Source organism: Narcine bancroftii, chromosome 2 (assembly GCF_036971445.1).
Source record: "Narcine bancroftii isolate sNarBan1 chromosome 2, sNarBan1.hap1, whole genome shotgun sequence".
Taxonomy (NCBI): domain Eukaryota; kingdom Metazoa; phylum Chordata; class Chondrichthyes; order Torpediniformes; family Narcinidae; genus Narcine; species Narcine bancroftii.
The window spans coordinates 181,709,704-181,722,378 of NC_091470.1; the positions used below are offsets into that span (position 1 = coordinate 181,709,704).

The 12,675-nt window shown below is 45.4% G+C and overlaps 1 protein-coding gene across 5 annotated transcripts in view; it reads left to right on the forward strand.

The window, feature by feature from the left end:
• The window catches only part of abhd16a (abhydrolase domain containing 16A, phospholipase), an 87,258-nt gene that overhangs the window by 32,218 nt on the left and 42,365 nt on the right, over positions 1-12,675 (forward strand). For 2 of the 5 annotated variants that reach the window (XM_069919495.1, XM_069919498.1), the window contains exons 1-3: positions 761-834; positions 3,418-3,504; positions 10,258-10,343. In XM_069919495.1, coding sequence (XP_069775596.1) covers positions 3,429-3,504; positions 10,258-10,343 — 162 coding nt within the window. In that variant the 5' untranslated portion in view covers positions 761-834; positions 3,418-3,428. Of the gene's footprint in view, positions 1-760; positions 835-3,192; positions 3,279-3,417; positions 3,505-10,257; positions 10,344-12,675 lie in introns of those variants that run through there. The other 3 variants (XM_069919494.1, XM_069919497.1, XM_069919499.1) reach the window with 2 other exon arrangements.

Below are 12,675 nucleotides of genomic sequence, written 5' to 3' on the forward strand. Positions count from 1 at the left end.
GCAGACATGGGGAGAATGTACAAACCCAGGTTGCGGGCGCTGTAATAGCGTTGTGGGGGAGTAGATTTAACGCAGAGCTGTGGAGGAACTACTTCCCCAAGAGAGGAATAAATCAGTGGAATTTCAGCCCACGGAGATGTCGGTGAGGTGAATGCTGCCGACTGGGCTGCAGGAGTTCGTGCTGAGGGACGCACTGAGGCTTGGGGCAGCCAACGTGAGGGTGCTGTGGGGAAGGACCACAATCTAGAGTCCTCCCATTACTGGGGGGGGGTGGGAAATCCCTCAAACAACAGAGTGGGGAGAAATGACAAGGTGCCACAGTGTTAGGAACAGAGTATGGAGAGAACAAATATAATTGTACGTTGATGGGAATGTATCAGTATGATTGACACTATGGGTGTTAAAAGACTTTGAATGGTTTTATTTTTTTGTAAATAATTTATTGTGAATAAAGTCTAGTTTTTGGGGGAGAAAAAAGGAATTCTCTGCCCAGGAAAACTGTCAGGTTGCCTTTAGGATGACAATAGATTTTTGAATAATGGAGGCTATTAAGGGTTATGGGGAATGAACGAGTAAGTGGAGCCGAGTCCTGGGCCAGATCAAGTATCATGGCAGAGGCTCGACAGGCCGGATGGATGACACTTGCCCCTGTTTTAGTAAAGGCGTCCTGGATTCCTGGACAACACAGCAAAGCTTAACATCAGTTGTCTCGAGCCCCAATCGAGCGGTCACCTTTCTTTTCTTCCCTGTAACACCACAGCCTGGACCCTTGTGCCTGTCACCACACCTTCGATTTTGCCACGGCCTGATTAACTTACCGGTTTGAAGGCAAAGGTATGTAACCCATATTTCAGGCCTGAGCCTTGGTAGCTGTTGGTTCATTATTTTAGCAGCTAAAACCAATTAAATCTGGTGCCCGCCATCTTTGCACACGTGCACTATTTTTCGGCAGCCAGCTCTCGACTTTTCTTTCGCCCCACTCCGCCTTGTATTTTGTGCATGTTTTGGGTGTGCGTCTTTCGACAAGACCTCTTATCCAGAGTATCCTGGCCGGCTGCATCATAGTGTGGGTATGATTGCTGCAGACAAAAATGGACCGGAGAATCCACAGGGCTATCAGATCCCTGTCAATCCACAGGGCTATCAGAGCGGCAGAGAGAATCACTGGAGTTTCCCTCCCCCCCCCCCCCCACATGACGTGATCTACCCGAATCGTTGTCCAGAGAGGACACGTCGCAGGCACAGGCAGCATTTTCCAGCTGTCCCCGTCAGGAAAGTATCTGAGCCAACACCACCAGGCTGAGGAACAGCTTCTTTTCTTGGGCAGTGAGAATGTTGATTGACCAGAGGAACTGCTCACACGAACCATCATATTCAGAAAATAATATTTATCTATATAAATTCTTGTCTGTCTGTATGTGCTGAATTACTGCGTGTTTTGCAGCAAGGACCGGAGAATGGTGTTTTGTTGGGTTATTGTGCAATCAGATGATAATAACTTGACTGTGTTTGTCTCTGTAGGCTTCTTCAGGTGCGTTCTCCGCCAAGAATGCACCTGAAGAAGCGGATTCTGACCTGTGGAATGGTCGTTCAGGTGGCGGCGCTGAAAGCGCAGTGCTGGCCTTCTGAAAGGGACAGCTGCACGGGAGGTGCCTCAGAGAGCACTCCGGCTCCTGTCCCTTTGGGCTGTCAGCATTGGGATGGCTGGCCATCAGAGCTGGGACAGCCAGCGCGGGCTGTCAGCGCGGGGACGTCCCCACACTGATCCCGCTGCCCCCGCTCTCTCCCCACAGCCCTATATCAGTCCCCACACTGTAGGGCGGTCGGCAGTGGGATCAGTATGGGGACGCCCCATTCGCGACATCCCTGCACTGACAACCTGTGCCGGCAGCCCCACAGTGTGGGGACTGATACAGGGCTGTGCGGAGAAGAGAATGGGGAAGTGGGATCAGTATGGGGACAGGAGCAGCTGGGAGGGGGGTTGTCAGGCCCTCGCCAGCTGATTGTCATCCCCTTAGCAGCCGCTTTCAGGCAGCTGCATTCAGGTGCCGAGGTGTGGGGGGGGAACCTCAGTGCTCCGGCGATTATTCCTCCTGGAGGAGGGTTACGAAGTTTGCCTCGCGTGCAACACCTGCGCTTTCAAGTGGCCTCCCGACAGCCGCACGTGGGCATAATATGCGGCTTTACATCGGGGGATTTTGACCACCTGGAAGTGCCTTGTGTGTATCTGTGTGCACGTTCTATGTATCCGTGTGGCTTCTGTGTGCGTGCTTTGCTTTAAAATAGTGGGCAGAACTTCAACTAACGTATTGTTCTCAACGCCCAGGGTTTATTCCGTCCCCTGCAAAGCAGAGTTAACAGATGACTGTTTAAGGCACTGAAAACAAATTAATTGGTCCTTCCTAACTGGTTGATCAGGATTTGGCCTTTCTTAGGATGACATACTCAGCATTCCTGGCGGCTGACTGATGCTGTGCAAAATTACACAGAGCCCCACGCACAATGATTCTCCTTTTAATTACCATATTCCACGGAAATCACCTATACAGCACAGTGAACTGAAGGGACAACAGAGTGGCCCCCTAGAGCCCCTCCCATCTTATTTTTATTGTTCAAAATCATGTTCTCAAGATCAAGGAGCAGGCAGGCCATTCGGCCCATTGAGGCTGTTCCACCCCTGCCAAATTTCAGAATTATGTGTCATCACATGAGATTCTTACTTTTTACAATATCTTTATTGTTTACACATGTATTGATCCAAAACAGATTGAAAGTTTTTTAAAAAAAAAGACAAACTATTTCTCCAATAATACTCAAATAAAACATATGAAAATAACTCAAAAGAAAAGGGGAAAACAGAAAAGATCCCCTCCCCTCCCTCTAAACAATTGTATATCTAAAATACTTCGGAAATGGAAGGTAACGTTCGGAAGCCAGACCACGCTGTTCGGGAGCATTCATTAAATCATGGTAAATACTGCACGAACAGGCCCTGTGTCTTCCAAAAATTTCATTTTTAATTCTTTATGATATTCTTTTCCCTGCGGGCGAGGCAGAATTACCAGTTATTGGTCGTGGGGAAAAAAAACCCTGTCCTCAAGAAAGTCAAGTTCATTGTCATCTGATTGCACAAGTACAAATCGACAAAACAGCGTTCATTGATCCTCAGTGCGAAACGTGCAGACGCGCACATACAGACAGATCGCAGCTGTTCCTGAACCTGGTGGTGCAAGTCCTGTGGCTCCGACACCTCTTTCCTAACGGCTACAGCTCCTGTGGTGAAATTTGAACTCACTTTGGATCTTTTGTGGACGCCTCTCGGTGCTCGTCCAGTCCCTTAACGACCATGCTACATTATCCAGTGCAGTGTGCTGTGATTACCAGAACTGCTCCAATCTGTTTTTCACTTTGTTGCAGGTTACATTGTCATGTCCAAGATCATCCCAGCCACTCTGTATGCAAGTGTGTTCCTGCTGCTTCTCACCGGCATGGCCTGTCTCCGAGGTAGGAAACATCAGATCAATTTCCCGTTCTCTCCCGTTATTTGCTCGTCGTACCTCGGCACCCTGGAGTCCTTCCTGCCCTTTGCCACACCCTGCGCTTACACCCGCTGAGCCACCTGACTGGCGTTTGGCAATGGCTGCATGCTGGAGGAGGCTGTTCAGTCCATTGATTTGTGCCAGCCCTTTCTCCTGGGTTGCTCAGTTGAGGAGGAACGGGGAGTGAGAAGGGGTGGTCATAAGGACCCAGGGAACAGAAGCAGTGGGCGCCTTGAGTCTTCTCTGACGTTCATTGGGACCAGGGCCAATCCAGACTGAGCCTCAGCACCATTTTACCCCCTCCTTTCAAGATGGCACTGGAGACATTTTAGGAGCGGCTCCCAGCAGGGCTTTTCTTCACTCTACAATGCCTCTATTCTCCTGACCAGCATTCAAACATGATTAATTAAACGAACACAGTTCTTTTCAACCTTCATTGTTTTACATTGTTGCCTTTTGCTTGGTTCTAACTGATCTCTAACTCTCTGCTGTGTTGTTAACTACTGTACTATGTACGAGTTGACTAGTTGATTGCTCACAAAACAAACTTTCTCACTACCTCATAATGTGACCTTGAACTTTTTCCTCATACTCCTTGAGTATGAAAGTTGGAAATTAAATGGGGTAAAAATGCCACAATATTCAAGTTTCTTTTATTGCCATGTAATAAAACAGAAAATGTGTTATTATACGAAATTCCCTTTTGCTTTTTATAAGGCAGACAGATATTTGCCATCAGTAGAAATTATCCAGTACCTCTTACAGTCAGAGAAAGAGAAGCAAAAGAGAGAGATCCCCCCAGAGTTGTCGACTGTCCATTGTTACGAGCCCAAAGGATCCCAAAACCCAGCAGCAATAGATATTCACCACGACAAATGGTTACTAAAACAAGGTTGTTTTTAATTTTCTTTAAACGTGAAAACAGAATCAAACATAAACTTATCACTATTAACTTAACTAACCCGACTTAACCCCCCCTTTTAATTCTAAGTGCACGTGTACGTAATGTGTGTGTAAATTTAAGAAAGTTCTTTGGTTCACAGTTCAATCTCACTTCTTCCAAATTCTGTTTGCAGGCAATTCTTATACTGTGCACAGAATTTAACATGTATAAAGTTCACCAGGCTTTGGTGCTCGAAAGGTAAACTGCTCAGGAAGGTTCTTTGTAGGTTTGCAGAGAGAGATTTGGTGGTTCCAAGATTTCTTCAACTGAGGTACCACCATTGGTCACCTCAATGTCTTGCTGATGAAACTTGCCCCATCAGGGTTCTCCAGATGGTAACCTCTTTCTTCTAGGCTATCACAGAGTTCCTTTCTGTTTCCCTTATTCCAAGAGAAACATCAGACAGATAGCACTTCCAGCCATCCGCCGCTCTGGTGCTTCTGTTTCAGTTCCATTAGGCTTCTCCTGGCTTGTTACAGCTGTCTGTGTCACACACAGTCAGAGACTCCTTTCTGTCTCTCTCTCTCTCTCTCTCTCTCTCTCTCTCTCTGAGACTCCAATTCCCAGTAAGCCCATGTGACTCTCTCTCTCTTTTGCAAAAACACCTGACCTTCTCCAGCAAACAACAGAAGTTAGTTTTCTGGTTAATCTGTTATTTTTAGGTAAACAAAAACCCCTCAATGACCTCTGAGCAATCTTGTCAAAAGGCTTGCAAAAAGGTATCAGTAGACAGCCTGTCTGCTTTCTGTGGCTTCAAAGACAATAGTTCATTCCTTCATGACAACTCAATGAACACCCCCTTGTGAAATCCATAGGCATTCTGCACAGTTTCTGCAAAGTACTGTAGACATGAAATCTCCAATATTTCAAATAAGATCTGCTTTATAGTGTGTGCATGTATGTCACCTACCCTACTTTTCCCAATTTATCTCCCAAAAACATCTCCAAATATTCTGTTACACCGTAGATCTGCCTCCAGCGCTTCTGCAGCCGCACAGAGTCCAGTCCAAACCGTTGGCGACCCGAGCTCCAGATCCGACCTTCCAACGTGATCTGGAAGGCCCTCGGCACCCTCTTGCATCACGGTTCCGATACCCGATACCCCTTCAACTAGTCTCGAGCCCGTGTGTTCTTCGTCCTCAGAGCTCCTCACTGGTCTGGCACTGTGGTCACGGTCCTGCGGGTCCTCTTCCTCTGCTTCTCCTCACCTGGGGAGTTTCCTCCACCTCCCCCCCCCCCCAAGTTTCTGGTGCCCTGTGCCAGTCCTCTGCTTCCCCGGAGCCTGTAACCCCTCGTGGCGCCACCTTGGGCTCAGACCCGATCAGGGTTTTAAAATAAACTGCCGCTGGTTCCTTTACAGGCTGTTTAAAGCCTGAGTGGAGCCAACAGCAGTGGGACTGGGCAGGTGGATCCCGCTGGGGAGATCTGTGTCTCCGCTCCCTGGTCTCTGCAGGTCCACAGCAGCAGCAGCACTCATTTTATTTTGGTCTGATGAGACAAATTCTCCTTCACGTTTTAAAATTTCTCCAGCCTGACCTGACCCCCCCCCACCAATATATGAACCTCCTCCACTTCTTTTCCTTTTAAAATATTTTTGGTTTACATATTGCAAAATTGAACAGAACAGTTGTATATTGTAATGTAAAATTAAAAAGATGAGAAAAAATCCCTTATAATCCAGAACCCCCACCATTAAGCAAGGTTAAAAGCTGACGCGTAGGAGTCCGGAGACAACAACCTGGAGATGGACAGCATACCACCAATGCTTCAGAACAACCTTAATTCTTTAGGATAAGTTAATAGACAATAAATGGGCCCCACATCTTTTGAAAGCTAATATTTGACTCTTTAATGGCTTATCTAATTTTTTTCTAAACTTAAACAACACATAATATCATTTAATCATTGTGTACGAGTAGGTGGAGTATTGCCTTAACATTTGATCAGAATTGTATGTTTGGCTATCAATGCACTAAAAGATAAAATTCAGTTTTGAGTTGGCATCAGGAAAACATCATCATCTTGAAATGATCCAAATAGAGCAGGGTTCTAATTTAAAGTTGAGAATCCCCGATAATGTTTGAAAGATATCTTTCCAAGATGTTTCTAAATGAAGGCAAGTCCAGGACATGTGAACCAAAGAAGCTTCACCTAAATTTACATTTGCCACATGGAGGATTTATATCTGAATGAAAACTTTCGACACGTGTGCTCTACGAATCACTTTAAATTGCAAAAAACAGTGTCGCGCTCAAAAGGAGGTTGTATTAATCAGATTGCATATGGAGTCCCACATCTCATCTGAGAACGAAAGGCTCACATCCTGTTCCCAATCATTCTTAATTTGAACTAAATCCTTAGATCGAGCAAATTATTATAAATAATGGATATTAAACTTTTATGGGAAAGTTATGTATCAAGAATGTTTGCCTCGTGGAAAATCGTGGATTTGAGACTGAACAAAATGTCTAACGTAAATATCTTTAAAAAAAGTGTTTGGTAATTTTACCACCAATTGTTCAAAGGAAGCAAAATTGTTTTGAATAAAAAGGTCTTTAAAACATTTAATACGCAATCTATGCCAGTCATTAAAGGTAAAATCTTGCAAAAGATATTTTGAAAAAGGCGATAAGATATCTTGTGCATCCAGAATTTTAATCATTCCAGTCCTGATGGCTGCGTCTTCCGCTGCAGAGTCCACAGTCGCTCTTTAACCCTCTCCATCTCTTATTTAAAATCACAACCCAGGACATTTTGGCATATTCCCGAGATCTCCGATGCACCGCAGAAAGTATCCTCTCCAGATGCATCGCAGCTTGGGGATGGGTGGTTTTGAATGCCACTCAGGTGCACCACGCAACCTCCCCGCCACCATCTACATCAGCCATTCTCAACCTAATTCTGGCCCCTTTAGGACTGCTCAAAGTTTATGGGCCCCCTTTCCCTGCAAAGCAGTCAAGTTTAGTTGCTTTTTTCCATACTTTTTTTTAGTAGGAGAGTCAGGGGAAATGCAGTTTAATGTTGTGTACTTGGACTTTCAAAAGGCCTTTTGGGAAGGTGCCACACATGAGGCTGCTGGACATGATGAGAGCCCATGTAATTACAGGAAGGATATGACCAGCGTTAGCTGGTTGGCAGGAAGCATTAAAGAGATTTTATTCTGGTCAGCTACCGGTTGGTTACCAGTGGTATTCTGCAGGGGTCAGTGTTGGGGCCCCTTCTTTTTATGTTGTATATAAATGATTTGGAATAGAATGCTTAAATATGCAGATGATACCAAAATAGGTGATAGGGGAGGTGGTGTTGAGGATACCGAAAGGCTGCAGAGAGACTTGGATAGATGAGGTGGCAGATGAACTACACTGTTGGAAAGTGTATGGCCATACACTTCGGTAGAAGAAATGGATGGGCTGACTGATATTTAGATGGGGAGCAAATTTAATATTCTGAGGTGCAAAGGGACTTTGGAGTCCTCGTGCAGGATACCCTAAAGGTTGGCATTCATTTCTAGAGGAATTGCATATTACAGCAGGGATGTAATGTTGAGACTCTATAGCACACTGGTGAGACTTCACTTGGAGTACTGTGTACTGTTTTTGGCACCTTATTTGAGAAAGGATGTGCTGTCATTGAAGAGGGTTTGGAGAAGATTTGCTTGAATGATAATGGGAATGAAAGGGTTAGTATATGAGGAATGATTGTTGGCTCTTGGACTGGACTCATTGCAGTGCAGAAGGATGAAGGGCAACCTCTTAGAGACATTTGGACTTCTGAAAGGCCTGGAGAGAGTAGACGTGGCAAAGTTGTTTCCCATGGTAGGGGAGACTAGGACAAGAGGGCACAACTTCTGGATAAAAGTGCGTCAATTTAAAACGGAGACACGGAGAAATTTCTTCAACCAGAGGATCATGAGCCTGCAGAACTCAGGCGGCTGTGGAAGCGGACTTGTTGGGTGTATTTAAGGCAGAGATTGACAGGTATTTGATTAGTCAGGGCCTCAAGGGGAGAAGGCCAGGGAGTGGGAGGATGGATCAGTGCGTGATAAAATGGTGGAGCTGCTCGATGGGCCAATTGGTGCATGTCTGATCCCATGTCTGGTGATCAAGGCTTTTGCTCTGAGCTTGATCACTGTGGCTAGTGACTCCTGAACAATAGGAAATCATTCTTATTGGAGCATGTAGGAAAAAAGACAACATGAACATACACATTACAAAGAATGTAAAAAATGATTTTTACAGCGCAATGGTTTGTACACAATGAGTCATAGAAGAACCTCAAGCATAAACTCGAGGGTGTGAAATCGTATTTAAAAAATTCTTATAATATGAAAATGTTATAGAGAATCTTGAGTGTGATATTCCTGTGCAGGTCGATTCGGCACTTCCCACTGTCTCTGGGAAGCTGCCAACATATTCAAGGATCCATCCCATGCTCTTTACTCTGTTCCATCGTCCATCAGCAAGAAAGAACACACGTTTGAAAGCATGACCCTCCAGGCTCGGGGGGAGTTGCTTTCCTGCGGTTATCAGATTTTTTAAATGGACCTTTTATTGGTAAAAGATAATATCACTGCACTGTTTTAACTGTAGTTATCTGTAACCCCTGTAGTTGTTCTTTGCAACACTATCCCCTGCACTCCATGACTTCCTGTAACACTGCGCCCTGCACTATTGGTTTAAAATTGCATGACATATACACAAGTGTGGGCTCTCTTGGCCTGGATAGCATGCAAAAGAAAGCTTTTCACTGTATCTCGGTACACGTGACAACATATCATTCATTTATTCGATTAATCAGGTCTGAAGGATATTCAACTCCGTGCAATGAGAGTTTGGAGTTTGCTCACTCACCTCCTGAAGGTGGTGAGTGGAAATCTTTTAAGATTCTTTTATTGCCATGTAATAAAACAGAAAATGTAATAGTAAACAAAATTTCCTTTAGTCGACCATAAGGCAGACTAAGATTCACCATCAGCAGAAATTGTCCACTGCTCCTTACAGTCAGAGAAGAAGAAGCAAAAAAGAGTTTCCAGAGAGTCACCGAGGGTCTGTGGATTTGCCACCAGCGCTCCTGCAGTCTTCGCAGCCGCACAGAGCTCAGTCTCAGGCTATCGGCAACCCGAGCTCCAGATCCAAACCTCTGACGTGATCAGGAAGCCATCAGCACCCTTGGCATCCTCTCAAATCACAGACACGGTACCTGGTACCCCTTCGGCCAGTCTTCCTGGAGTGAGTCCTTTGACCGTAGTTATCTGCAGCCTGCATGGGTTCCTCGCCTCGAGTCACCCAGTAGCCCCGCTGCCTGTGTGTGTTTCAGCCTCAGAGGCTCCTCACTGGTCTGCCACCGTGGTCACCTCTCCTTCTCAAAATTGGGGGGGGGGGGGGGGGTGGACTCCCTGTTTTCTGGTGCCTTCTGTTGGTCTTCTGCTTCCTCGGAGTCTGAAACCCCTTGTAGCCACTGTCGAACGTAGGCGGAACCAATAGCAGTGGGACTGGGCGGTTGGACCCTGTGGGAGAGTGCTGTGTCTTCGCTCCTTGCTTTCCCTGGGTCCACACCGGCAGCAGGGCTGACAATTTTTAAAATCTTCAACCAACATTTATCGGACTTTTGAGTGCTATTACAAGACAAAGTTGCAGGGTACAGTGTTGCAGAGGAAATGTGCAGCTGAACAGTGCTAGGTATCATCTTCACTGAACGGGAGGGTGCTCTGCAGGATGCTTCACTCTGTCAAAGAGGCTGTGCGGTGCAAGTCTTTATGCTGTTGCTGCTTGCTAGGTGTGGGACGATGGACCAATCCGGAGTACGTGCAGTTCATCACGATTCTGGCTGAGGCCAAGAAAAATAACACGGAGGAGAATAAGGTAGGTCTGCACTAAAAGTTTCAAAACTGCAGGCCACTCCTGAATGTAGAACACTACAGCACAGTACAGGCCCTTAGGTCCTTGATGTTATGCCGACCTGCCAAAGGAAAAACTAAACCTTTCCTACCTTGTAACTAAATTCTCTATCATCCATGTGCCTGTCTTAAATTCCCCTTATTGTTCCTACCCCCACCACCCCCCCTGGCAAGCACTCACAATTCTCTGTGTACCTAACCCTGATGTCTTCCCTAAACTTTCCCCCCTTTGCTTCGTACACGTGTCCTCTGGTGTTTGCTTTTCCTGCCCTAAAGAAGGCGGTGCTGGCCGTCCACCTCATCTCTGTCTCTCAGAATCTTGTTAAGTCACCTCTCACCCTTCTTCACTCCAGAGAGAAACCTTTGCTTCTTATTTTCCAATCCAGGCCACATCCTGGTAAATAGCTTTCGCATCCTTCCTGAAACGAGGAACGGGACAGAATATTCCAAGTGTGGCCTCACCCGAGGTTTGTGGAGTTGCAACATCACCTCTTGACTCCTGAACCAGATTTATGAAGCCATATATCTGAGCCTTTTAACTATCCTATCAACCTAAAGGTTGACCTAAAGGAAATTTTGTGTAATATTACATTTTCCGTTTTATTACATGGTTTGGAACCCAAGGTCCCTCTGTTAAGTATCTTATAAGTATCTTCAGGTTTGACCTTTCAAAATTCATCACCTCACACTTATCTGGATTGAACTCCATCTGCCACTTCTCCTCCCAACTGCATTCTGCCTATACGACAGCCCTCAACATTATCCACAACTCCCCCAACTTTCGTGTTTTCTGTAAACTTACTGACTCTTCCTTCTGCTTCTTCATCTCGTCATTTATAAAAATCACAAAGAGCAGGGGTCTCGGAACAGATCCCTGTGGAACTCCACCAATAACCGACCTCCAGGAAGAGTACATTCCATCCACCACTACTCTGCTTTTGACAGGCAAGCCAATTCTGAACCTATGCAGCCAAAGTTCCGTGCATCAAGTTCCTCTTAACTTTAATCCCCTCACTCTTAATTGGATTTTACTTTGTGTCACAAACTGGCCTCTTTTATTTTGGCACTGTGCTGTCAAATGGTTGCCATGTCATTTTTATTTTTCAACTGCTCCCTTCATGACCTGAATCAGCTCCACAATAGGACCTGTCTGCACTTTTGAACCTTGGGTCAATGAAATTGAGAAAATGATTCCAGAATACTTACTCATATATTCTCATGTGTGTTCCCGATTATTATGGGCTGTGTGAGAAACATGTGTTCCATGGTCTGGAGAAACTTTGTTACGTCTGGTTGTGCACATACAGTCAGATGACAATAAATTTGAACGTGAAAGGCCAATTTTTTTCTCTCTTGTTCTAACTGTAAATGTGAGTATCGATTATCTATATTTTATCTTCTCTTCCCATACTGAGATAAATATTTATTATCTTTTATTTTTTTTTAAATTTTATTTGCATCGTGACCAAAGCCAATTCCGGCCATTTAAGCCTGCCCTGCCCAGTTACACCTAAATTAACCATCAACTCCGTGCATTTTGGAGGGTGGGAAAACTCATGGAGGTCGCGGGGAGATCGTAAAAACTCCTCACAGACAGTGCTGGATTTGAACTCGGGTACCTGGCGCTTTAATGGTGTCGTGCTCATGGCGCTGCTGTTTATTATCTTTGCAAACTGGGGTAAAGATTCATTATCAACTTTTTACTATCTCTTTCCATGCTGGGTTAATTGAATGCAAACCATTGGAGTCACTTTTGATTTACAAAAGTACGTGGGTGGCTGCAGCAAGTAGGAATTTCAGTGCATCCGTACACTGTACTCTGGGGTATGACAATAAACTCCTCATTTGCATCGGGCTTGACTGAACGTCATTTCATCTTCACATTGTACTTGATAGCAGACTCTAACCATCATCATGGTGAATGGCCTTGCATGCAAGTCCCTTCCCAACCTGGTCCTGTTCCATTTCCCTAAAGGGGCAGCAGCAGGTTATTTAGGTTCCTTGAGCAACGATGCCAACGTTCAACATGTTTTAAATTTAAGGCAGCAAAGTTAGCAGCTCTCCTGACCCAGGTTCCAATCCAGCGCTGTCTGGAAGGAGTTTGTACGCTCTCCCCGTGTCTGCGTAGATATCTTCCGGGCGCTCCGGTTTCCTCCCATCTTTCAAAAGCATACGGGGTCGGTAGGTTGGGCTTGTGGGCCGGAAGGTCTGGGTGCTGCATCCATGTTGTGTTGTGTTACCACGCTCCATCTCTAAATTAAATTTAAAAAAATAAACAGGCGGTGATCTGCTTTAAC